Consider the following 25,942-nt stretch of genomic DNA (forward strand, 5'->3'; position numbering starts at 1 on the left):
TCTTACACAAGACGTATTTAAAATTATTATTAAATCGGATATTATAATTATAGTCAAGATTAGATCCCATTTGGTATACATACATAAAACAAGCACATTCCACTAAGGGGGCTAGAGAAATTAGAAGTACCGCAACTAAAAGGAAATATTATAATATCATTTTATTCTAAATATTTAAAGGCAATAACTATTTAGAAAACAAAAAATACGGACGTAATAAAATTCTATCATTAACAAAATTCTAACCTAACTAAATTGTTAAAGAACCTTTTCAAATTGGTCACTTCTTTCTCCGCGTCTCCAAGTTCTACTTGACTGCTTCCACGCGAACTTGATACCACTTAGTGAATCTTTTGCTTCTCCATAAATAAGATTCTTTTAGTCGATATATTATCAAGTTGTTGACGTCGATGCTATCGTTACACATTGTATCACTTACACTGCTTACACAAGTAATTTCTATAATTTTAGATGTATTTAAAATTATTATTTGATCAGATATTACAATTATAATCTTGGTTATATCCACTCCAACTAATGTTTTCATTTGCCATACGTTCCATTAACAGTAGTGGTGGCGGAAAAAGAATGTGGGTTGGCGGCATATCCGCTAATTAAATTCGTTGACGTCTAAAAGTAAATCCAATCCATTTAACGTGGGTCAACCCGTGTATTACTATTTTATTAAACTCAAACCCTTAAATCCTTACGTCGGATCATCGAATAGGGTTAAAAATTCGCGGCAGACGAAACCCTCCTCTTCGTTCCTCTCCAAAACCCTTGGAGCGGAGAGAAGACTGCAACCCGTCGAGACGTGGAGTCTGCTGACCTTTTACCACCGATCCTCTTTTCTATTTTAAGGTCAACATATAATTTATTTCCTCTATTGCAGGCACTGTTCTACCAATTCTGCTACCCCAAATTCGATGTCGTGATATTTACATCTTTCTTTTAGGATGATGATTACATTCGACAAACTCATTTCTTCTTGGAACTTGAAAGTTGGTTTTATCTAACATCATTGAACTTTCTCATCTTGCTTTTATAAATTTCCACAGGTGATCCTAGATGGAGGATCATCTCAGTGACTTGCCGGATAGCATTATTGTAGCTATCATCTCTTTGCTGTCTACAGGAGATGCTGTTAGAACTAGTGCCTTGTCAAGCAGATGGAGAAATCTATGGACATATATAACAAGAGTCGATTTGGATGCTGCAAACTGGCTACTAGATAGGTTCTGCTTCAGAAATGATCAGTTAATCTTCGTACCTAATTTAAGTGAATTTCGTGTTGCACTTCGGCAGGAAAGGAGAGATTCTCTTCTTCATTTTGTTTGGCACTTCATGCGTCGTTATCAGAGTGCTAAGGTCTACACATTCAGGATTAATCTTTTCCTATGCTCTGAGCACTCCTGCTATCTTGACCAATGGATTACAACTGTTGCATCAGCTCGAGTGGAAAGTCTGGAGTTCAACTTGTCTGCGGACCTTGGATATCTTATCAAGCGGGGAGTTGCTCCGTACGAGTTTCCTCTTTTATTTTCTTGCTCACCAAACAGGACCATCGTTGAAGCATCTGCATTTGGGTTTTTGTTCTTCGAGAGATTCTAATTTTTCAGGTTTCAATGCTCTCACATATGTTCATCTAGCTACAGTGTATTTATCAGATAACCATGTGGAGAATCTGTTATCTAGTTGTGTTCAACTGGAGCAGCTCTGGCTGGTATTCTGTCTGCAGCTTGTCAATTTGAAGATCTCCTCTCATCTCGGAGGTTGAAACATCTCTGCATAGTTGACTGTTCTAGGGTGGAAAATATTGAGGTCAATGATGCAAGTCTCATCACTTTTTGGTACCGTGGAAACTCAATACCTGTTTCCTTTCAAGAAACTCAAAAACTAGTAGAATGCTACTGGGGTGAACTATATGAGCCTTTGCTAGATCGCGTCTTCCCAAGTTTCTCTATCAAGTTCCCTCAACTTCAGAAGCTGATGTTGGACCCACTGAATATTGAGGTGAGTGCAGGCTATCAAAACTAACCTCTATTTGACAAATAGCTTGCTTTTGGTTGATACTAATATGATCGTTTTTTTGCACTAGAAATACTTGCCCAGGTGGAGCTTTGACCCATTCCCTGTTGTCAAGCATCTGGTACTGATCATACAGCTCAGGGTAATGCAATTCATTTTTACACTTAGTCCGCTGTTATGTGTTTGGACATCTCTATAAAAGCTAGAGATTCATGTAAGATCGTCTTCCTTCTTCTGATAGCTTCTTCTTCTTCTTCTTTTTGTGTGTGCGTGCGCGCGCTTACAATGCCCTCATTTAAATAGATCAAGTTCTTGGTTGTACATTTATGATACTCTTTCTGATCTTTACCTTTTATAATGATAAGTAAATTCACGCGCTTATTTGCGTAAGTGTCTGCTTTTGTTTCCAGATAAAGCAACCTTACCCAATTTCATATGAGAACAGCATTAGATTGCAGGATTCCTTTTTCCACTCAATCATCTCAAGTCAGTTGAGATTAGTGGTTTTTTCCTCTGACTTGCCGCTGATAACCGTCTTGAGGTCTTGAGTTACCTAGTGGAACATGCTGCTGGATTAAGGGTCATCAGACTTCGACCAAACATCGCTATATCACTTGACGGGAATGGGAGAGAAGAGAGGATGGGTGCCAAGTGCGATGAGCATATCGAACTAAGACGAGAAGACATCTTGTTGCACCTTCAGCAATGTCCACTGTCCTGTCCAACTGAGAGTACTGTTCTATAAGAAGATGAGAAAACAAAGATCTTAAATTCTGACTTATTGAGGTCAATTAGTTATCTTTATTTAGTTCTTTCTTTGGTTAATCAATCAAGACAAAGGTGCTGCAAACATTGCCGCTCCTGCTTGGAAACCGGTGGTGTCTGTCATTCAATTTTGCTGCTTAAGTTTTCTGACAATGCTGCATATTGTTATTTTTATGGATTATTATTTGAATATTTAATGCTTTCTGGTTTTTGAATCTGTGCTTCTATATGTTCCTCTTTAAATCGGATTCATATCGATTGTATTCAGATTGGATTCTGATAATTTGAAATCGAATATTTTCGCATGAAAAGAAGCTAAATGATAGAAGAAAGAAAGAAAGAAAGAAAAAATTAACTCTTTAATTTTGGTAAGCAACCCCAACTATGTCCATTCATAGTTAATTAAAGTCTAAACTGTAGGGAAGAAAAGCCAGGCAGTAGCAGTCCAATTATGTGATGCTCTTTCCACTCTCTTTTTACTCGTTCTGAGGGTCAAAAGCTAGTTCACAAAAAGCCATATATAGTCAGGTAGAGTTTAATATTGTGCAATCTTTAGCTCATTGTATATGACAATATCTAATCCTCAATCAATAATACAGTGAAAACTTGTTGTCCTCGAAACTAAAGAATTAGTGTTCAAGCACCCAAAATACCATGAAAATAGAGAAGTACAGAGTATTTCCATGATCAGAATTCTAGCAGCAAATAGGACACCTCACAATTCCATTCTCATTGCAGTCGGGACAGCGCTGGAATCCACTCTCCATCTCCTCCTGCTCTTCTCCATCATCAACATACAACTTGCAACTCCCAGAACACCTTTCGCAGAGCACAAACCGCACAGCTCCGCATGCAGCGCACGTAGTCTCGCCGCCGCCTCCGCCTCCTCCCTTCTCATCAACCACTTCCTCACGCCCTCTCAAAGCCAACTCCAGATCACCGCCCTCGTGCATCCGCTTCACCTCCTCTACTCCACCCAAGTACTTACCATTCGCAAACAAACTCGGGAGTCTCACTTGGGCCACGCCAAGAATCTGACACAGTTCATCTCTGAATCCTCTGTGCATGGACACGTCTCTCTCGTCGACTCTGACGCCGTATCCTTTAACTATACTTCTCACCAAGCAGCAATCTTCGTACGTCTTCCGCACGCCTCGTATGCTTGTGAAGTATAATATCACTCTTTTGTCGTGATGCATGGCACCGTCGTCGCATTTGTTGTTGGTGTGGAAGGAGAACGAGTATCGAACGGGTGGCGTGGAGCCTTCCAATCCGGCCATGAGCTCCCACGAGTTGATGGTTTCCGGCTCGTTGGGCGGCGTCATGGTCGGAGTTCTTGGAAACTTGAGATTGATCAACTCGGACAAAGATCTAGCCTTGATGAGCTCGACGGTGAGGTGGTCGACATGGCTGTCGCAAGGTGTTCGTTCTGTGTCTAGCTTAAGGGAGTTGATGGTGGAGGAGTTGCGAGCTACGACATGGGTGTTCATGGAGTCCTTGAGGGAGTTGGGCATGGAGTGGCTTCGTGGGAGAGGGGATGGGCTTCGTTGGAGGTCATGGCGAGCTTGTTTAGAATTGGTGCAGCCCATGAATGAGGAGAGTGAGGGTTTGGAGGAGGTGGGAAGTGAGAACAGGAGAAGGAGACAAGGAGTAAAGGAGGGGTTGGGATTGGGATTATACGTTGGATTGGGATTTGAGGAGACTAAATATATCTATAAGCAACATTCTCTGAGGAATGAGCTGGATTATATTGGGAATGGAGGATAACAGTGAACTTAATAAAGTTTTGATTAATGATATTTGTGCTCTTTTAGTTTATATATAACAAACTTATTTTATTTCAATTTTCATGAAATATCAATCAAAGTGTTATATGAGAAATTGATTAAAAAAAACAAAAAGGGAGACACCACTTGGATGAATATAAAAACATAGTCCAAATACTAATTGAAGGCCACAACGGCGACAGTAGTGTTAGTTTGTGGTGGAGTCTAGTAGTCTACTACTAGTCAAAGGCTTTTATTTTTTAATTTATTTCCAACTCCTTGATTCTAGGATTTTGCTCACACTATTATAGATCTTGCCCATAGGATTAGTGGAGCAAGAATGGTATATAATAAGTAATAATATTTTTTTTTTATCATTAAAAAAAAAGCTACGAGAATTAATGGAGCAAGTCACCTAAAACATAAACAAACTATGGTCGAAAAAAGCCCAATAAAATTAATATGGGTTTTTTAGGCCCATAAATTAAGCCCATGGGCTTAATAACCCGATTTCCGCATGGCAAGGCGAATCCTGCGCCGACTACCTTATCCTTGCCGGGTTCGCCCTAAGGAGAGCGGATTCTCTGCAGCTCGAGGCGCAGGCATTTCGTACGACCGAGATACTTGTCCCAATAATGGCATGTAAAGTTAACAGTGGAGGAGAATCTTTGAAAGCCATCTGAAATTAATATAGCTCGAGGCTCCACTGATGTATGTGGTTGGCATGTGATGGAGAAGGTTCGGCACCTTCTTTATTATATGATATGATATTATATTTATTTATTATATTTATAATTTAATTTTTTTTTTTTTTTAATCACAATCTTACAAACACATGCATCCACCATGTTCCGAATTCGAAGCAGCCTTGCTTGAGATCTCCAACTAACAAAGCCATGTGATGAGTTGCATAAGGCCAAGGGAGAGAGAGGGCCACCATGCTACCACCACTATGAGAGGGGGGGAAGAAATTATAATAAATAAATAAATAAAACAAACAAATTGAGTCATTGTGGGCCTTTGGCAGCTTTTTTTGATTCTCCACAGCAAGAAGAAAAGTCTATCAGTTATAAAAAAATTTAAAAAAATAAATAAAAAATTCTGGGAAGGAGAATATCTTAAAAATTTTAATATATATATTGTTGATCGATTACTTAAAAATTTTGAGATGAATATTAGGAGTTGGGATTGAGATCAGATACTAATAGTTTGAAGCTTGAAATCAAATACTTTGGCATGAAAAAAGAAGGCTGAAAAGGTATGTATCCAAGTCTAAGATGCATCTAGGGGGACTATTAATGACATCTTTAAATAGGGTTTAGATTGCCATCTTTGGCTTCATAGAAACTTGAAACAAAATCAATTATTATGTACCCAACTTTTCTAGCTTATACTCTACATCATAGGGAAGACAATTAATTTAAAAAAAATAAATGTTACTCCTTAGTTTGTGGTTCTTGTATAAATTGTGATAAAAAGAGATGCAAAAACAAGGGGGTTATGCCATTCTGGCATTCTGGCATGGCAGATAGAGAGGGAGGTGGGAAACATTAGAAAAATCATAAGACCCATCTCTCCTCTGGTGTTAGGTTAAGGGGTTAGGGTATTGTCCTCCAATTTCCCCTGCCCTGCCCTTAATTGGGTGCAAGGTTGGTGTGTGAGAGAGCCAGACACATGATAGCTGTTTGTGGGTTAGGTAGCAAACCCTGCAGCTCAGAGGACCCATCCCTTAGATTCCTGCACTTCCTCTGCCCCTCCCTTTTCCTCCATCTAAAAGGCCAGCATCCTACTTTATTTTGCAATATCTATCCAGCCCATTTCTCCAATCTCTCCTGTACTCTTTTCCTCTCCTCTATCAAGTAAAACCACCAATAAAGTATCCAATGCCCAATATTTTTCATGTCATGACATAAATACTTTACAAGATACCATACTCTACTCCTCTACATGACAACCTACTTCTGACTATCATGGCATAAAATATAGCCCTGATGCAATGTATATATACAGGTTCTAGCAATTTAAATTGCAGTACACATCTACCAAGCTTCACTGCAAGAAAAGCACCCAGGTAGAACAAATGGAAGCTTCTTTGCCCACAACCAACAAGTTGATTAGTATGATTTACTACTTTTAGTAAACACATAGGGTTAAGAAAGAACACCCCCCAAGTTATGTTCCCTAGGAGGATATGTACAATCTTTTTTTTTTTTTCATTCAGTTGTATAGTAATTGTGTTAAAATGTACAGGTTGTCATTTGTATCTTGACGCAATGTGTTAAAATGAAGTGCTCATTTGGAGTTTCTTTTGATGTTGTGAAGTTGTTAGTAGGTCACAATCAAGTTGTGTTATTAATTAGATCACTCAGAAAAGATGATAATGTGCAGCCATTGATATGTTCAAACTATGTTTCCTTCTGTGAAAATCTTGCTATGTTCAAGAATAAATGAGGTACTCCAATGAAAAATTGAAGTAAAGAATCAGATTTTAATAGTCTTTTACTGATAGTATAAAAGCAATTGAAGTAACTGAAACACTTACATTTACTCTATTTTCTTTTATGTCAGTTGGGCCCTCTTTGTTTATATATACATGCCAGTAATGCATAGTTTTCTTCTCTATATCTTTTTTTTTTCCTTCTTCAAGTCCTATGATATATTTCCATATCCTTATCAGCTTTCACTGTTCTTTAGGTCTCCATCCACCTCTATATCGTCCTCTTATAAGCTCTCTCCTTTCCCTTTCTCCAGTGTCAATAGGCTTGTGACCACATGCTGCTCTGAATCAAATGGCCTGTAATCCAATGGCCTCCTCCTCTCCCTTCTTTCCTCCGAACTTCATGTTACATATGCAAGCAGCCCATGAAGAAGAACATCAACTTCCTACTAATCTCAACTCTCACCTCCCTACCACCCCATGCTCCAATCTACAAGACTTCAGAGGTGAGAAGAGACCTCTTTAAACAACCTAAGTGAGTCTATCACCTCATAATTTGCATTCACCCTTACGGAATTCCTCTTGGTTTTGATGATGCAGGTATGGCACCAATGCTTGTGAAGAGATCCATGTCGTTCTCAGGGGTCGAAGGCTGCGAAGAGATGAACGCCGACGATGACTTATCCGACGATTCCTCGCAAGCAGGGGAGAAGAAGAGGAGGCTTAACATAGAGCAGGTGAGGACATTGGAGAAGAACTTTGAGCTGGGTAATAAGTTGGAGCCTGAGAGGAAAATGCAGCTAGCCAGGGCACTTGGTTTGCAGCCAAGGCAGGTGGCTATTTGGTTTCAAAATAGGAGAGCCAGATGGAAGACCAAGCAGCTGGAGAAAGATTACGATGTGCTCAAGAGACAGTTTGAAGTCATCAAGTCAGAGAATGATGCTTTAAAATCCCAGAACAAGAAGCTTCAATCTGAGGTACCAATGCTTTCTTGAATGTTTTATCTTACAGGGTTCTGATCTCAAATTTTTAGGAATTTTGAATAGCTTTTGAGTCTTTTGAGAAGGATTCTGGCCTAAAGATTAACCATGTGCACTTTAAATCATTGTCTATATCATAGTTCTGAGATATGGGTTGCTGAATTGCAGCAGAAAGGACTTGGAGAAATAAAATTATACTGAATAAAAGTTGCTTATCATGCTTATAACTCCAACCTTTTCTTATTTTAATTGTATTTGGATCTTAATTTATATGTTTTGAAGGCCATCATCAAGTTCATGCTTATGCTGCATGAATTCTGACACGCACTTAGCCCTACTGATTGCTTATTTAATTATGTATCACTCATGATGATGTCTCCCATGGACTGAACCAAGTATAATTATTCCAGATTTTGGCTCTCAAAGGCAGGGAAACAACAGAACTCATCAACCTCAACAAAGAAAATGAAGCTTCTTGCAGCAATAGAAGCGAGAACAGTTCAGAGATCAACTTGGATATATCGAGGACATCGGCGACGCAGAGTGCTTTGAATTCTCACCAGACCATATCTTTCTACCCCTCAATTAGGCCTACGGAAATTGATCATCTACTTCAAGGCACGTCTAGACCGGAGATCCAATGCCCCAAGATCGAGCATGCCATCCCTGATGGAAATTTCAGCAACTTGTTATGCAGCATGGAGGAGCAACCATCCTTTTGGCCATGGGCAGATCACCAAAATTTCCATTAAATGATTTGTGCAGTCAACTTGATGGTTATGTATCAAAACTATCCCTATTATTAGGCTCTAGTGTAAGCTAAGGCTTTGAGTCTAACCATTGTGCATGAAGACCACTACTTCAAATTCCAGTCAGCTTGGAGAGACGGGGGAGGCGGAAGAGGAAAGAGAGAGAGAGAGAGAGAGAGAGAGAGAGAGAGAGAGAGAGAGAGAGAGAGAGAGAGAGAGAGAGAGAGAGAGAGAGAGAGAAGAGAGAGGAATAAACCCTTGCAATTTAAGTAGATTTCAATTTTACACCATCTATTTTTTCCGGCATAGGTACGTAATATGTGTGAAATAATGCTATAGGTATTGATAGATGATTCATGCATTTGCATGGGCCATGAAACGTATAACTATGCATTTATGTTCTGAGACAGTGAAATGGAATATGTTAGGAGGCAATCTACTTCAATTTGACTATGACCACTGAATGGATCCATTAATTAACAGATGCCCTTTTACATCACAATTCATGGGTAGCTTACATCACCCAACCTCACTGTCTCAACATTTATGGAGGTGTGTATCAGCACCATTACTATATCTCAAAAGCTTATTAGATCAATGCAGGTTGGAGGAGATGGGTGCTGATCATAGTGTTGTATTCTCATGTATATCCTAAGTTCATTCATCTGCTACTCTTCTTCATCAAGGAAGAAAAGAGAAGGATAAAAACAAAGAATTGCAGTTGTACTAGTCAAGATTGTTAGGCTAGCAAAGTCTTATGAACAGGAAATTAATGGTGTGATTACAGCTCATGGAACATGAGCAGCAGATCATTTACAGCCCCAGCTGCAGCAATTTCCTTCGTCGCAGGTACTTTTCGGGCAACGATTGGCTTCCAAACCACTTAATTTTCTCTAACTCTCTCACTTGATTGACTGCAAAAAAATTTCCAGCAGTTGTGGGAGTATTAGATATTGCTCCCCTAAGACATGCCCTTGTGCTCTTATCAAGGAATCAGAGTAGGTGGGCCAGAGCACTCACAAGCATACATAGACATGTCTCCTTTACCATTCCCTACACTGAGGAAGACATGTCAATTTGGACCATGATAGTTACAATTTGAGCCCACAGTTTGCTTCTTCTGTGACAAAGTACTTAGTATTACCATCTTCTTATCCACTTTACTTTGAAGATTTTTTAGAAACTTCATGGATGTGTCTCAAGTTAAACCGGTGCCATTGGAATTTGAATCCCGAGTATACTCATTCAATATGATCGAGCTCTTTTAATTAATCGAGTACTATTTCATTGGCTTTAGGATTTAACACTCACTGTAAAATTGTAAGACTGCAATCTTACCCACTTTTACCTCATCTACTTAGGTAACTTAGCCAAGGCCCTTTTAGAGTTGTGGTTGACAAAAAGCTGACACCTTTTGTCCTACAAAAGAAGCGTAAGCATTTGAGTGGTGAAGACTATCTAAAGGGCAATCTACTTTAAAGTTTGAATCAAATGGGGAGGAGAAAAATGACTTAGAATTCAAGGGAAATAGAAGAAGAAGAAGAAGAAGACAAGGAGAAATTACTGGTGAAAAAAGGTTAAGTTATAACCCTTTTGTTTTCCTTTTTTACCAAGCATTTTTTGTTTGTTCCATACAATGAACACAAGTCAATATTCTCAGATGAGCTCTTCAGTTGTAACTAAGTTTTATGCTTTACTCTCTTTTTTTTTTCTTTTTTTTTTCTTTTTTCATATATTCATGCGTAATTTGGGTAGCTTATGAATCAAGTAATTTAGTTGGTTGGATGTGATCAATTGTTCAAAGGCCAAAAAAGTCAAATGATGCTGGCCCATGTCAAGATCAATTAATTGTCCAAAAGAAGTGGAACCCTATGTTACAGGAAACATTTTTTCATAGCAGTCCTTGATGTCAGAGAGAGACAGAGGAGATGGTGTGAACTCAATTCTTACAAATTACAATTGTTACCTTAATGCAATTAATTCTCTTATGAAGGCCGTTAGTATTTATGAAGCTTATCTTCAATTCTGATGTAATATTAGATCGTACTTAGGGTAAAAAAAGATACAAGGATTAGTTATCCTCAATGATTGCTACTCTTTATTTTAGTGAAAGAATCAGAAATTACAGAGAAAATTAATAGAGTGGACCATGATGGCAGCTCTAGTTAAGTTTATTAATGGAGTCTGCCCACATGATATACGGCTAAAGTCAGCGCCTAATCATATTTTATAACCTAATTATATTCGCAAAGGGAGATTAGTGCACATCATTTCCATGGTGGATGATTAAATTATACCTTCTACTCTTATGGTGGCAGTTATGCTTAATGAGGTGCTAAGAGTGAGGAGCATGTGTTGCCAACTATGCTCTGCTTTAAAATTGCAGCAGTTTTGTATTAAAATGTTTGTCACCACTAGGAGATGCATCTTTCTTGACACAGTGAGAGATTGTACAAGTGAATCAATACTTACTTCCAAATACCAAGCAGAACTTTTAGTCACTATATCTTTTCTTATCCAATTGAAACTTGATATCTTATTTCCAACCCAAGTTTACTACTTGGGTCATATTAGCCCAAAAGGCCTTTACAAGAGCCCATCAAATAGGCATGCTAGTATATAGTGGTGTAATATCTTCTGAACTGAAGTGATACATGTTGCTCATTGGTGATGATACATTGCACTGTAAATGTAAGAAACCACTTTCTGTAGCATAGATCTTAATTATCTGATTTATTTTTTTCTTTGCCAAGCTTAGTGAACATTATCTAAAATTTATTTTATGCAAAGCATGAATCAGATATTCTTCTGATCATAAGAAGTAGTAGTTATTTCTTGCTCTGTAGTATATTTTGTTAGTACACTTGGTTATTTTTATTAATACTCTTTAGAAGCTTATGTTTTGCCATTATAAAGTACCGACGACACTTAAAGATGGTTTACTCTTGATGTAAGTAAAGAAGCAAGCAAGATATAACTGAAATGAAGAAACAGTAACAAATTTCATGATCATGATTGTCTGCTAGATGACTGCTAAACATAAAATAAAACTCGAACTGAATCTGATCTGCTGTTTTAATTCGGGGAGAAGTTTGGAAGATCTTTAGTGAGTTCATGATGATTTAAAATAGTGCAGTCTCGCAGGTCGGGTTGCAGATCTTTCTATTGAACCCTGCACTTTGGATGTGATTAAAGTTTGCAGCTCAAATTACTCGAATTCGAAGTTTTGCGATGAGCAATTCAGAAGAGCAGATTACTGCAAGCATGAAGCATTGCAACTTTATAGTATCTACCATTCATGTGTCTGCTCCTATTTAATATTCTTATCGCAACTAGTAATTACACTTATCCGACACCATTCTTTCAATTTTCTGAAAAGGATCTTCCACCTGAATTTGCTAATAAAGTGAAATGTGGACCAGGGCAGCAAAAGGAGTGTCTCATATCAAAAGGAGATGTATCTGCCCATGGTTTCAATATATATATACCTTTTAGATAGTTATCAAGCTTTCCTCATAACATCTTCAATACAATGTCAAAAGAAAGAAGCTTTGTGCTTTGAGAAAAAGAGAAAAACAAATATACAGAAGAAAAGGAACTCCAAACTTAATGTTGCTTTGCATGAACTCCTTTCATGACTGGTGTTCTTTTTTTTCCTTTATGATCCTTTTGCATTACCTCTCTGCTTTCTTCTTCTTCCTTTTTATATTACAAGGTTCTGAATATTCTAATATCATGTATCTAGAAATTAAGCCTTTAGAGTTGGCATCTTAGGGTCAGGACTGCTGGTCTTAAAGTTGCATCAGTAAAGATAAGTTTGCTTTTGCTGCAAAAGATCAGTAGCTAGATGCTTCCTTTAATTGTCCATAACAAGTCATTCACATGATGGTACAACACAGCAAGTGAAAAAAGGCATACAAACTAAGAGATTAATTCAATTAAATCCTCAGAATTCAGCCTTTTTTCATGCAAATATTATGAGATATTAGCAAATTTGGATCCTAACTATTAGAAACTCTTTTCACTAAAAAGCTTTCGACAACCTCTCCAACAATGCCTCGATTATTAAAATCAGATCGGACCAGTGAACCGATCGCCAAATTAATTATATTGGATAAGTAATCAATTTAGTAAAAACTTTTTTTAAAATAAAAATAAGCGATTCAGTAAAGTAAATTAGACCTCCCACTAGTTCCAAACTAGTATTCATCCTACCTACTTTTCCCTCCAACCAGAATCCTAAGCTAGATTTGAAGTGTTTTAAAAATTTAAACCGCTAGATTTCTCCAGAATCCACAGCAATAATCATGCGGCGGCTAGACCAACCAAGACAAACATATATATATATATATATATATATATTGTCTAATCTGACGTGGCATCTCCAGTTGGAATTTATCTAAAAATTGATGGAAATTTTTTGAAGAAAGTAACGGTAAGAGTAAAAGCGGGCGCCGTCTTCCTTTCCCTCCACGTGGACCTGCAAATGTAACCACTTTCTCCATTACGTGTCCTCATTAGCTCTCAGATCTCGGTTATCGTCACCACCCTTCCCTTTAGAGTTACGCGAGCTAATATATTACCATTAAGTTCCATGCCATAAATAAGAAATATGCACAAGATTGACGACGGGGTGAAAGGAGCGTAGGTACAATAAAGAAGAGCACACCAAGAAGTAAGCATCAATTAATTCCTCGTGAAAGAATACCCAATATAAAATATATATATATATATAGTGTAGAAAATTACACGTATGTAAGTATTTATGTATCTTAACTTTGGTAGAAAGGTCGGTCACGACGAACGTGACGTGCCCTTAAACGTACTGGTGGTGAACGCTATTCCCACCTATATCGTCGTCTTCTCCTCACTCTATTATTTATGGATCTTGACTTCTTCTCTCTAATTCTCACCCCATTATCTCGTTTGTCTTTTTGGTTTCAAACTACTTCGAATTCGCGCGCTCTGGAAACCCTAGCTCATCTCTGATCCCAATCTCTTATCTAGAAGTCCTAATCCCGTCGGCCGGGCATCCGATCCGTCAGCTTCTTCTTGCCGATCTTGTAGGCCTCTCTCTATCGAGCTCCGTTTCGATCGAATCCGAGCTGCGTAGCTCGGGTTCTTGGATCATGCGGGATTGGAGAGATGGAGAAGGGATCCGATCCGACCGTGGCGGCGATGAATTCGGATGGACCTCCTCCTCCTCCTCCTCCTCCTGTTCCTGCTCTTCCTCTTGTCAAGAAGGATCGCCACATCGTCGCTTGGACTCCCGAGGTCTCTTCTTTCGTGCTTTGTTGGATCCCTTCGTTCCTATTTTGGGTAGTGGTCTTTGATGTCTTAGATTTTGGTTCTTTTGCAGGAGGATGACCTGCTTCGTGAGCAAATCGCTCTTCATGGAACAGATAAGTATGTATTAGGATTTGGAATTCCTCTGTCTTCTCTATGCTCCCATGTTCTTGGGCGTAAAAGTAATTTGTTGCGGATTTGAAGGCTTATGATGGTTTTTGTTGGGTTCTTTTATGAGCAGTTGGACAAGTATCGCAGCGCAATTAAAGGATAAGACGAGTAGACAGTGCAGGCGAAGGTATGTAAAGTAGGAAAGGTCGAAGATTAATAGGAAGGAGAGTTTTTTTCATTCAAAAAGTCGTTCTTTGCTATGTATGTTTGTGATCTGGAATTGATGAGTGTGCGGTGGTGGGATTGCAGATGGTATAGTTACTTAAATTCGGAGTGTAAGAAAGGTGGGTGGTCGGTAGAAGAGGACATGCTCTTGTGTGAGGTAAGATTTTGGTCATAAATACACCATGGAATTGCAATCTGAAAATTTAGGCTTGTTGATAGATCTGACTTAGACTGATGCAAAGTATGGGCTAAATTCCGCAATTGAATCTGTATTTACCAAAGGAATATTTTGTTTATTTGATTTGTTATCTTCTTCTATGTTAAGCGCTTTGGAATTTTCTAGTTCGTACTGCTTCCGGTTTTCTAAAATTTCCAGGAAATTTGCACTAGCGGGGCTAAATTCTTCTATTTAATGTCGAAGTTGAAGTAGATAGGAACCATGCAAATTTATTTTCTTGGAAGTTTGATCTATTAATCTCAAAGTTAACTCATCCGCAGGCTCAGAAGATATTTGGGAACAGATGGACCGAAATTGCGAAGGTGGTATCGGGCAGGTAATCCACTCCCAGCCTATTTTTTAGTGAATCATTCCAAACTTAAAGGGAAATAGGGTAATAGAACTCATGTTCTTCACTACTTTAAAAACAGGACGGATAATGCAGTGAAGAACAGATTCTCTACCCTGTGCAAGAAACGGGCAAAACATGAGGAATTATTAAAAGAGAATGTTGGTTCATGTGGCAATACGATTAATAAGAGGGTTGTCACCGAAAATGGATACCTTGTAGCTAGGATAAGGGAGCCAATAACACCAAGCAAGCAGATCAGGTATACACAGCACAACTGTGTATTTTCAAACAAGTAATAAAACTAATTGATACACTTACAATTATACTTTCTAAGACAGGTATTGTTTGTCAGATCTTAAAGAGAATAAGCAAGAAAATCAGAGATTGCTTGGGCGACCACTGCTGGATGGAGATCAGTTAAGGCCACCTCTTGCTGCACTTCTTCAGAATATTAATGTTCTGAATGGATCCGAGAAAGAGCATCATGTTGATAATGACTCAAGGGCACAATCATGTAACTTGGATTTTCTTTGCGTTGGGACATTTGTTATTTGTTATTATTTTTTTTATTTTATTGGCTGCGTCTTAAATCATTAAGAGCTACTCTTTTCTGCTGTTGCTCCAACAGTTTCAAGTCTTAAGACTCAAGGTACTTTTCTCAAGCGGGATGATCCAAAATTAGTTACCTTATTGCAACAAGCAGAGCTTCTCAGTTCCCTTGCAACAAAACTCAATGCTGGAAGTACCAACCTGAGTCTTGAGGATGCCTGGAAGGTGCTTGCATAAATACTTCCATCTCAAATATGATGTTTAGAAAAACAGACAGTAGATTGTCATTTTATGGTTTACTTATGTACATCTTTGCTCAATAAATCTTCAGGAACTCCACGATTACTTGATCCAAACTGAAGAAAATGGAGCACTGAAAAACAAAATATCTGGAATGGCTTCTGTATTAGATGACCTCAAAGATTTAATTGAGGATCTAAAGAGCAGTAAAGAAGAAGATCGGCAATCACTAAGGTAATACAGAAGTAACAATCTGAGGATTTCTAAGGATCATGTTCTTCTTCTGGTTTATGTGATATGAACAAACTGTCTAGGCAATCAAGCAAGCACACTGAGGACTCTCACGGAAGTTCGGAGTGTAGCACTGGATCAACGACCCAGTTGAATGTTTCAAAAAGTAGTACTGAACAAAAGACTAAGGATTGTCTATTAGATGACCATATCAAGACAAGTGGTCTTTTTGAAGATGATTTGTGTTCCAGTGTAGGTGCATGCCCAGGTAATCTACAGTATTATCAATATATGACCTGTATCAATTTTTTTCTTCTTCTAGCTAGTCCACCCCAATCGAGAAAACTGAACTACTTGTCCCTTTGCAGGAGAGGTCATGTCATCATCTGAAAACTTTAGCGAGGATGCGGGAGGGACTTGTAATATACCAAATTCAGAATTTGCTTCTCCTCTTCAGATGATCCGGCCTTTCCGCTCCTCTCCAGAGGGGATACCAAGCCCAAAATTCACGGCCAGTGTAAGTTAATAGGTTACTATTTCACTTCCTTTTGTTCTAGCCAATATATTGGAAATGCAGGTGTGAAAAATCAATAGGCTATGATTCTATAAAATATAAGATATTTGTGTGCGTTTCCTTTTAAGTTTTAACCAATGGAATGGGCTCACTACAGTGTATTGCATATGTTACAAAAGGTGCGAACTGCTACTTAATGATATATATGCTTAATGCATCCCCTATTGGACATTGCCACACTGTTCTATTCTGTTTTTCTTATGTGAGAAGAACATTTCATTTCTATCTTTTCTGACAATAGGTATAGGCTGGTAACAAATGTTCTTCTACATTTTCTATTTTACTTCTGGATCACCTAGAATTAGGATTCACGTTTTTCTGAGCTAACAGTTCGTTTCCTTGAACTTATCAGGAGAGGCGTTTCCTGCTGACTGCACTTGGATTGTCATCACCTGGCCCCAAACCTGACCCCTCTCAGCAGCCTTCCTGCAAAAGATCTCTTGTTGGCAACCTCTGAACCAAAGGATCTAGAGCATTTCTTCAAGCCATCTCCCATTTCAAAACTCCCTTTGCCTTAGTTTCTCTTCTGGAATATTTTCCTCCTGTTTCCATTTTCTCATCCTTTTTACAAATCCATGAACCTTCCATCTGTCTTTTACCCACAAGTCTTTCCTGTTCCTGTGATTGAGTAATATTATATTAATATTGTTTCTTACCAGGTTTTCTATGGTTCAATTGTACTTCTCTTGCTTGTTGCCTGCCTGCCCTTTAGAGTGTCAAGTTGCCAACAGTTGTCTCCCATTCTACAATTTTTCTTATAGTATGGATGCTCCAGCCTATGTTTAGCAGTTTCGTTTGCCATTAGTTGTACATAAGCTGCATAGTGTGTCATAGTGTCGTATACAAGCCGAATTCACCGAAAAGCAGAAGGATTGGAGAGTTTAAGTTCCAATCCACATTGTCCAAGATATAGAATAAGCCTTTTGTGCTTGTGTCATGTCTGTAACTATTTTTGTTATATCTCTCAAGTCAGAGGTGCAAACTTGTAATTTGCTTGTGTCTGATATATGTTTCCTTTTTCCCCCCTTTTGTAATCTAGTTCCAATCATATGTAATACTATAATTGCGAAGTACTTGAATAATAGTGTGTGATATTTTAAGATTTCTGTTTGTTAAATTTCTACCAACTTCCAAAGGATCGCACATAAATTGACTTTTTTTTTCTTTTTTGTCGTACTAATTTTTTTGCTGTTGTTCCCTGAAGGCTCACATCTCACTGTTTTTAAGTGGATAGACTGACAAGTTTACAAATTGATCATCAATACTAACTGTTATATATATATATATATATATATATATATATATATATATATATATATATATATATATATATATATATATATATATATATATATATATATAAACTCAGGTGACCCTTCATACCTTGTCCTTCTACTTATTAATTTTTGTCTTCTTTAAACTTGTTATTATAAAAACCTTATTTGATTGGAGTCCTAGACCACTGTTTCACAGTAGCAGTTTCAACTGGTGCTTTTAAATATAGCATCATTTGAGCAATTGAGCTCCCTATAGTTGAAAATGACTCAGCAACCATCTTGATTTTTTCCCTCACCCACCCACCCACACACACACATACAAATACACTTAGCTTTCATTGAACGTTTCATAGTTTTTCATATAAACTTCATTAACTTTTTATTATCTATATAGAATTATGAATTAAGAAAAATATTCACATAAACATCTTAATTAAAAATAATAATTACATTGACTCTTTGAATTAAGAATTTTTTTTGGTCAGAGATCTATGTAGTAAAAAAAATTCAAAAGATGAAAATAAAAAATAATATAGTTTAAGATAAGTGTAATTAATAAAAAAAAAAACTGCTCTTCTTTGCAAATGGGCCCTCAAAATATTAAATCAAGCATGATTTGATAGGATTACCCATCCATTGTGTGTACAAGTCGACAAGACAAACTGCACTTTTTTTGGGTATGTGTTATTCCTTCTATTACCCAGCTGGGTCAAACAATCATATATATATATATATATATATATATATGTGTGTGTGTGTATGTATGTATGTGTGTGTGTGTGTGTGAGTGTGTGTCTGCCATGTTACAATCTTTTGACCAGGTTGAGACTACTGTGTGTTAAACGACCACAATTATCAATTATGCTTCTTCGTTGGTGTAAATAGCAACTTGGTAATTCTTCTGTTAGCTTGTATTATCAAAGGTGTAATTTCTCACCATGATTGGATGTGTTTGTACTTCTATTCTGATATGCAAGTGAAACTAAGAATGGATCTTGATGCATTTCAGTATTTCACTTTACAGGGCATTCATATGGTAACTGTAAAAATGTATAGGAAAACTCAATACCAGTGAGTGTGAATATGAGGAGTTTGAACTTTGATTCCTAAATAGTTCCTGTGTGTGTTTTGAGTCACTCCAATGCTTTATAGAATATTAAATAAGATTGGTGCTTCCTTGGGGGACTTGATAGTGGAGATTTGACCGACTAAAAGCACTATAAGACTTCCCTTAGAAGTTATTGTAAGAGTCCTACATCCATAATTTAAGTACTAAGAAAGATGGTTATCACCTAACCCTTTGTTTACTGCCAAATCCTGTGAGTGAGAAACATCATATCTTTTTGGAATAAACACTAGAAATGATTCGTCTTGTTTCTTGTGGGGGTGGTGGTGGGATTCTTGCCTTTGTCAAGAGAGCATAGTGGGAAAGGTGGATGCTGTTTGCAATCCAATCCTTGCAGGGTTTGAAGAGATGGGGATTTTGTGGTTAGTGACTTGGTTGCCTTCAATTGTGCATTGTGCAGTGTTCTCTGTAGTCAATATAGGCTTTGGCCTTTCTCTTGATTTGGTCTACACTTAGGATGAATTTATGCCCTGAGAAGGGAATAAAAATGATATCTCTCAGTGCCTTCTATTTTTTTTTATGAATACCAGACATGCTCTCAATTTAAAATTGGCAGTGACTGGCATGGATTGGGTGGTACCAATTTGCATTATTTAAATCAATTCAGATGAAGTTTTGTGCCTTCCTATTTATTTCTTTTTAAATTATTCGTACGAATATGGGCTAGCTATAACTTTTGTTGAATATAAATGAGAAAACTAATCATTCTCTAGAACAAAAGAATTCCATGCTCCAGCCGTCTAATTCTAAGTCCATATCTTAGTCAAAATTTCAATTGATATTATGTATGAGTACAAACTTTCCGTAGAATGTTCATAGATAGAAGACAAAGCAATAACTCTGAAAATACGTATGTCACTTAACTAATTGTGGTAGCACTAGAGATAAATAATAAGTCTTGAAAGCCTGAGAGCTTAATAATAGAACAAGCTAAGACAATATAAACTCGCCAGCAACGAAATATAGTAACTATAACGAAATCACATGAGCACCCCATCTATATAGACTTGTGAATCGAAGAATAAAAACCAAAAATCAAACAAGAGAAAGAGAATGGGCACAACGACATGGAGGAGAGCACATGAGCAAAGGGCAAGTCCACAAATGAAACATATACAACCACAATTTAAATTATATATATGTATGCCCAAACATAGATGAAAAAAATAGAGTAAAGCCATGGCAGTGGAAGAGCCTTGTGATCTAAGCATAACTTGAAGTAAGACGAGACATAACTTGAGGTGAAGGAACCGAGGCAAGCAAGGGCAATAGTGGTCGGGCATCGACAATGACAAAGTTAGGGTAAGCAAGATTCATGGCGATTAGGCATGGACAATGACGAAGTTGGTGCAAGGAAGGAACGATGATATTGGCTCACCACTTGCACATAGATGTCGACGTTGTGAAATGTTTAGAAAAGGCAAAGGTGAGAAGCGAAGACAACAATAAGAGGAGAGACATAAGGTGAATAGTAGGGAGAGAGGAAGAAAAATTGCAGATAAAGAAGAAAGAAGAAAATACTTTCAAACGAGAATAAGGGAGAGGATTCAAACTTCAAAAGGCGGCGAGGAAAACCATCTTGACCAGGGTGAAAAATCCGAACTTTATTAGAACGCTCTCATAGGGCTGGTGAAAAAACTATTTGTGACTTATGAATCAAAGGGTATTCACTCGTCATGGATGTTATAAGGTTTATGATGTCATAAATATTTCTAGAGCGGACCAGCGACAAAAGCACAAGTAACAAAATAGAATTTAGTTGGACCCTACTTTCATAGTGATCAGCGTCAGGTTGAGGCTTGAAATGGTCAATTCATATAAGGAATGAATGGATATGCAGGATGTCAAAGGGAGGACTAGAATTTCTTAAGTTTAGACCATTAATAAAAATAAATTATGCACAAAGACAATCTACGGCAGAAATTATTTGCTATATTAGTTAAATCATGAGATAATAGAAGGACCCATGGATTCTGCATATGTTGTAAGTGATTTAAATCCACCACTTTCTGTAATGAATTAACTCCCAATTGCAATCCCTTAATAAAAGTTTCCACACGCTAAATTTCTGTGGGTGAGATTGAGATGGAATGCATGGCATCATCGAGATTTGGAACTAGGAATGCGTCCGTTCTCGTCCAAAGCCGCCAGGGATCCAAACTCATCGAATACAATATGACTCTATGAGTATGACCCATGCGACTTGTCGTTTTCCTGGGCTTTTCCCCCTGATTCGTCCTTTTTTCCCCCATTTACTTCCTCTCTTCCCCTCTCAAATCGTTGAGAAATATCAACCCAGAGAAGGAAAAAAGTTTCGATTTTCAAGGCAACCCATCTATTCTTCTTGCTTGAATTCTTTGAGAGCTCCGGTTCTTTCTGTTTTTGTTTTTGTTTTTCCTTCTCAGCGGGAGATGGGCAATTGCGCGAGCTCTTCTTCTTCGAAAGTCGACAGCTCTCAGAGCTCTCATCAATCTTCCTGTGAGTGGGTTTCTTTCGTTCTCATATTGGATCTTGCAGCTTAAAGTTTGCATCTTTGTTGCTATTTTGAAGTGGGGTTTCTTGTTCTTGTTGGGTTCCGTGTGGGTTTTAGTTCGGTCGTTAAGGTTGGTGGACATGATTGAGATTATATATATGAAAAAAAAAACGTAGCAGCATAACCGAGCCACAGCTTTAAAGATCCTGTTTTCTGTTTCCAGATACAGGAGATTAGGTATAGCTCATCGGTTGAAGGTTCCACCAATTTGGATTTGTATCTTTTTGTTTTGTCGTATGGGATTTTCCGCTATTGGTTCAGATTGTCTATGCCTTAATATTTTTTCCATTCCTCTTTCTTTTCCTTTCTCCTCATGAATTTTTAGTGCTTTTAGCTGCCCCTGAGTCTTCTAAGACTAGCAAGCATATGCTTTATATATTGTATGAACTATGAAGTAGTCTAGACATTGTTGAAGTCTGTTTTTGATAGGCTTCAAATATATGAACACTTGATGAATTTTAACATGGAGAAGAGATGGTCTTTGATATTCTAAAAGTAAGTTATTCTTATATGTACATTTTTTTTCTCTCTTTTCTGCATTACAGATCCATCAAAAGTGACCAGCAAAACAAGTTTGTCTTCAATGGCATCCTCTATGACAACCGGCTCAACTCTTTCAACTCTGGCTCTGCCTTCTTATACTGAAAGAAGCGAGATGCTTCCTCTTCCTACAGAAGGTGAAATTTTGCCATCCCAATATTTGAAGGCCTTCACATTCAGTGATCTTCGAAGTGCAACTAGGAACTTCCGTCCGGATAGTCTTATTGGGGAAGGAGGATTTGGATATGTATATAAAGGATGGATTGATGAACAAACTTATGCTCCTTCAAAGCCTGGATCTGGTATAGTTGTTGCTGTCAAGAAGCTGAAACCAGAAGGTTTTCAGGGTCACAAGGAATGGTTGGTATGTCTTCCCAGCCAGATTCCTTATCCATTCTTTTGTAGCGCTTCTTTGATCTTCATTCGTTCAATTTGAAACTTGTTTCTCAATGATTGCAGACGGAGGTTAACTACCTTGGTCGGCTTCACCACTCGAATTTAGTTAAACTCATTGGCTACTGCTCAGAGGGTGACAACCGACTTTTGGTTTATGAATTCTTGCCAAAAGGAAGTCTGGAGAATCATCTATTCAGAAGTACGTAACCACTGCCTAAAATAATTATCTTATGAATTTTGATTTCATTATACTCCAGAGAAATATTTTTAAATGGTGGCACAATAAGGTTAATTTTATATATATTTTGGAGAGACTGCCACTAAAAACTTGCCCATGCTCCAGGGTCTGTTACTACTTAATTGGACAAACTGTTCTCACATTGCCTAATATCAAGTATCCTGTTGTACATCTTAAATGTCATGTGTGTCTCTGATGTAAAATTTCTGGTTCATTTCCTTTAGGAGGCTCACAGCCTCTACCTTGGGCAATAAGGATCAAAGTTGCTATTGGATGTGCTAGGGGTCTCTCATTTTTGCATGATGCAGAATCTCAAGTAATATATCGAGATGTAAAGGCCTCAAACGTTCTTCTTGATTCGGTATGCTCAAAGAAGCTATCTGTTGTACTGTAAACAGAATTTTGAATATTAAGAATGTTTACAGCGTGTTTATTTTCTCTAATGCAGGAATATAATGCAAAACTTTCAGATTTTGGCTTGGCAAAAGCTGGACCAACTGGGGATAGAACTCATGTCTCCACACAAGTCATGGGCACTCATGGATATGCAGCTCCTGAATACATTGCAACAGGTTTGTGAGAAACTCTGACTATGTAGGATATCAAGGATTACTCACCATTTATAATTCAAATAATATGTAATCCTGAACATCTGAATTCAGTAATTCCTGGTTCGATTGTGGACTTCTAGCTATAGTTGAACATATCCATTCCCTCTACTGTTTCTTTGATAGATCTTTACATAGACAAGCTCTACAGTCTAATATTATCTTGCTTCTTTTCAATCTAGTCAAGATATCTTGTCTTCTTACGATAACCTAAATGAAAGCGAATTCTAACTTCAAATGATCCCCTATTTTTCTTGCTACAATTCTCATGCTTTCGTAAATCTATAGGTCGTCTCTCTGTTAAGGCTGATGTCTACAGCTTTGGAGTTGTGTTGCTGGAGTTATTGTCTGGAAGACGGGCTTTTGACAAAACAAAAGTAGGCTTAGAGCAGAACCTGGTTGACTGGGCAAAACTCTTTTTGGGCGACAAGCGCAAAATCTATCGTATCATGGACTCTAGGCTAGAAGGACAGTATCCAAAGAAAGGGGCGCATGCCTTAGCAAATCTCGCATTTCAGTGCATTTCCAATGAGGCCAAACTCCGGCCTCGGATGTCTGAAGTCTTGGCTGCACTTGAGCAGCTGCAAGACACTAAGAGTGCTGCACCACAACAAATTGATACAGAGAAGTCCTCTAACACGGTCAGAAAATCGCCAATGAGGAACCACCCTTCAACACGGCGCTCTCCAGCTGGTGCCTCCCCATTGCCGCCCTATAGAAGATCTTCACAAGTACACTGAACAAGATTGGTACCTCTATGTCATAGTTGTATATTCAATATAGTGTGGCCTCTTTTTTCCTATCTTTTGGTGGTTACTAGGGAGCAATTTATGTTTGTAAGGAAAGTCCTTTCCTTCAATATAATGAACATGCATTTCCTAATTTGTCTCATTTTGCCTTTAGTGATTTGTTCAAGGAAGCCTATGGATCGAAAACGGCGACGCGTTTAATTATTCCTAGATCAACAGCTAAATTACACAGAGTTTCCATTCTTCATTCCACTGCATTCTGCATGGATATTCTTCTTATTAGCATTGGTTACTGCCTGACCAGATTAAATGACATGATGACAAGTTGACAACTTTTGGATGGTTGTAACTTGTCCAATGCATTGTATCAAGATTTCATCATCAAGTAACAGAAAGGTGAAAGGAGCCTGATTATGAGCATTGTCTTTGGTCTGATTGAAAGATTCAATCTTAGTTAATGGCATTATTATTTCTAGCATTCTTGATTCATGAAGATCTGACTAAATTTTTTCTTTTTTTTCTGAAAGGCCTTCTGAATCTGGCAAAAGTTAATATCAGTTGTAGTCTGCTCATAAAGTGAGGAACATGGCAGGGTTGACTAGATTTTACATAGTTATCATCTCTGATCTATAAATATAAGGCATGGGCTGTAAACTTTGGAACCTTATTTTGTTACAAATGCAAATATGAAGTATGTGATTTTTACACCAATGTATAAATGCTATATTTACGCCTCCTTTCACTTGTAGAATAAAATAAGTTTATTCCGGTGTAGTAACTAAACAACATTTTACATTATTCTAGTATAATAATTTGTTATTCTTTCTCATCTTATTTTATACAACTTTAAAAAAATAATATAATAATAACCCATAATTACTATTTTGCCTCTATATTAGATAATATTTAATTATAAATTATCTCAGCAACAGTTAAGATTCTCTCTCCACCGTCTCTTCTATTAAATATCGGCCATCTCAGCTATAGTTTATTTTTTCTCTCTTATCTATCTTTTTTTTTTAATTTTAAACGTCTCACCTATAGTTGAGATTTTTTTTAACTAATAAATTCTGCAAAAATAAAAATAAAAAATAAGCTGGCACACTTTTTTCGCAGTGTGGGCTTATAACCCTACATTATATCGTAGTGTGGGCTTATAATCCCGCATTACACCGTCAATGCGGGCTTATAATCTTATATTAATTTACAGTATCTATCATTTATTCTGATGTATAATTATTTTATATATAGTGCAGGCTTATAACTTTGTATTATATTGTTGTTCCTCTTTATATTCTCTAATACATTATTATTTTAGTACGGACTTATAACCACGCGACGCCTATTTATTTAGTGCATAGTTATTTTATATAAAAAGTGCAAGATTATTTATGCAGTACGGACTTAAAATCCTGTATCACCTTGCAGTGTATAGTTATTTATTCATAGTGTGGGTATATAGAGTATTTTAAATCCGCAGTTTTAATAAAAAATAATATTATTTTAGAAAAATATTTTTTACTACTATTTTTTAAAATATAGTCAATGGTATTTTCGTCATTGGGTTTAAAAACATCACCAATTCCCAATACAATTATCTTATTTTAATACCAACTTTATATCACATCAAATATAATTATTACACATTATACTAATATTAATAGCTTATATTAGTATTAACTCTCTTCTATTGATATTAAAAATTAGAATATTTATGCTTACTTCATCTTTATTTTACGAATGAAAGGGAGCTTAATACAAAGTGCTTTCATATTATCAAGCATAATATTCAATGTGGATATATGGCTCTCTGGATCAACTAGATAACTACTGCATCTCATTTTAAAAGGTAATCATAAATAAAGCTCATAGTCTTGGAAATGATTTATTCAGATTAGTTCGGATCCTGCATGAATCCGACCCGTATTCCATGGATTGACTATTCCTTATCCGCAATGCCGGATC

At 37.3% G+C, this 25,942-nt stretch overlaps 5 protein-coding genes across 5 annotated transcripts; 4 read left to right on the forward strand and 1 right to left on the reverse strand.

The window, feature by feature from the left end:
* The first annotated feature begins 1,068 nt into the window (after positions 1–1,068).
* Positions 1,069–1,611, forward strand: LOC140778321 (F-box/FBD/LRR-repeat protein At5g53840-like). The gene has a single exon (XM_073122970.1). The coding sequence runs from the start codon at positions 1,069–1,071 to the stop codon at positions 1,609–1,611; it is 543 nt and encodes a 180-aa protein (XP_072979071.1).
* A 1,721-nt stretch (positions 1,612–3,332) lies between these two features.
* LOC140779256 (uncharacterized protein At5g39865-like) lies at positions 3,333–4,458 on the reverse strand. The gene has a single exon (XM_073124264.1). The coding sequence runs from the start codon at positions 4,380–4,382 to the stop codon at positions 3,489–3,491; it is 894 nt and encodes a 297-aa protein (XP_072980365.1). The 5' UTR covers positions 4,383–4,458; the 3' UTR covers positions 3,333–3,488.
* A 2,745-nt stretch (positions 4,459–7,203) lies between these two features.
* On the forward strand, positions 7,204–9,017 carry LOC140777005 (homeobox-leucine zipper protein HOX21-like). The gene is made up of 3 exons (XM_073120905.1): positions 7,204–7,502; positions 7,597–7,973; positions 8,387–9,017. The coding sequence occupies exons 1-3, from the start codon at positions 7,349–7,351 to the stop codon at positions 8,726–8,728; spliced, it is 873 nt and encodes a 290-aa protein (XP_072977006.1). The 5' UTR covers positions 7,204–7,348; the 3' UTR covers positions 8,729–9,017.
* A 4,569-nt stretch (positions 9,018–13,586) lies between these two features.
* On the forward strand, positions 13,587–17,620 carry LOC140779874 (transcription factor MYB124-like). The gene is made up of 12 exons (XM_073125192.1): positions 13,587–13,999; positions 14,085–14,131; positions 14,253–14,309; positions 14,432–14,504; positions 14,846–14,901; positions 14,996–15,175; positions 15,255–15,430; positions 15,545–15,690; positions 15,797–15,939; positions 16,020–16,204; positions 16,305–16,453; positions 16,863–17,620. The coding sequence occupies exons 1-12, from the start codon at positions 13,871–13,873 to the stop codon at positions 16,965–16,967; spliced, it is 1,446 nt and encodes a 481-aa protein (XP_072981293.1). The 5' UTR covers positions 13,587–13,870; the 3' UTR covers positions 16,968–17,620.
* Positions 17,621–21,113: 3,493 nt separating this feature from the next.
* Positions 21,114–24,112, forward strand: LOC140779942 (probable serine/threonine-protein kinase PBL3). Its single transcript, XM_073125288.1, has 6 exons — positions 21,114–21,391; positions 21,992–22,350; positions 22,446–22,581; positions 22,845–22,981; positions 23,069–23,192; positions 23,517–24,112. Exons 1-6 carry the CDS (start codon positions 21,325–21,327, stop codon positions 23,966–23,968), a joined length of 1,275 nt encoding a protein of 424 aa, XP_072981389.1. The 5' UTR covers positions 21,114–21,324; the 3' UTR covers positions 23,969–24,112.
* Positions 24,113–25,942: the final 1,830 nt, after the last annotated feature.

Source organism: Typha angustifolia, chromosome 15 (genome assembly GCF_048772165.1).
Source record: "Typha angustifolia cultivar Huaian chromosome 15, ASM4877216v1, whole genome shotgun sequence".
Classification (NCBI taxonomy): Eukaryota; Viridiplantae; Streptophyta; class Magnoliopsida; order Poales; family Typhaceae; genus Typha; species Typha angustifolia.

Coding starts and splice junctions, on each gene's coding strand:
- LOC140778321 (XM_073122970.1), top strand. CDS start 1,069: ATGGAGGATCATCTCAGTGACTTGCCGGATAGCATTATTGTAGCTATC.
- LOC140779256 (XM_073124264.1), bottom strand. CDS start 4,382: ATGGGCTGCACCAATTCTAAACAAGCTCGCCATGACCTCCAACGAAGC.
- LOC140777005 (XM_073120905.1), top strand. CDS start 7,349: ATGGCCTGTAATCCAATGGCCTCCTCCTCTCCCTTCTTTCCTCCGAAC. Junction 7,503..7,596: donor CAATCTACAAGACTTCAGAG/GTGAGAAGAGAC, acceptor TTGATGATGCAG/GTATGGCACCAATGCTTGTG. Junction 7,974..8,386: donor ACAAGAAGCTTCAATCTGAG/GTACCAATGCTT, acceptor TAATTATTCCAG/ATTTTGGCTCTCAAAGGCAG.
- LOC140779874 (XM_073125192.1), top strand. CDS start 13,871: ATGGAGAAGGGATCCGATCCGACCGTGGCGGCGATGAATTCGGATGGA. Junction 14,505..14,845: donor AGGACATGCTCTTGTGTGAG/GTAAGATTTTGG, acceptor ACTCATCCGCAG/GCTCAGAAGATATTTGGGAA. Junction 15,940..16,019: donor GAAGATCGGCAATCACTAAG/GTAATACAGAAG, acceptor CAAACTGTCTAG/GCAATCAAGCAAGCACACTG.
- LOC140779942 (XM_073125288.1), top strand. CDS start 21,325: ATGGGCAATTGCGCGAGCTCTTCTTCTTCGAAAGTCGACAGCTCTCAG. Junction 22,351..22,445: donor AGGGTCACAAGGAATGGTTG/GTATGTCTTCCC, acceptor CAATGATTGCAG/ACGGAGGTTAACTACCTTGG. Junction 22,982..23,068: donor CAAACGTTCTTCTTGATTCG/GTATGCTCAAAG, acceptor TCTCTAATGCAG/GAATATAATGCAAAACTTTC.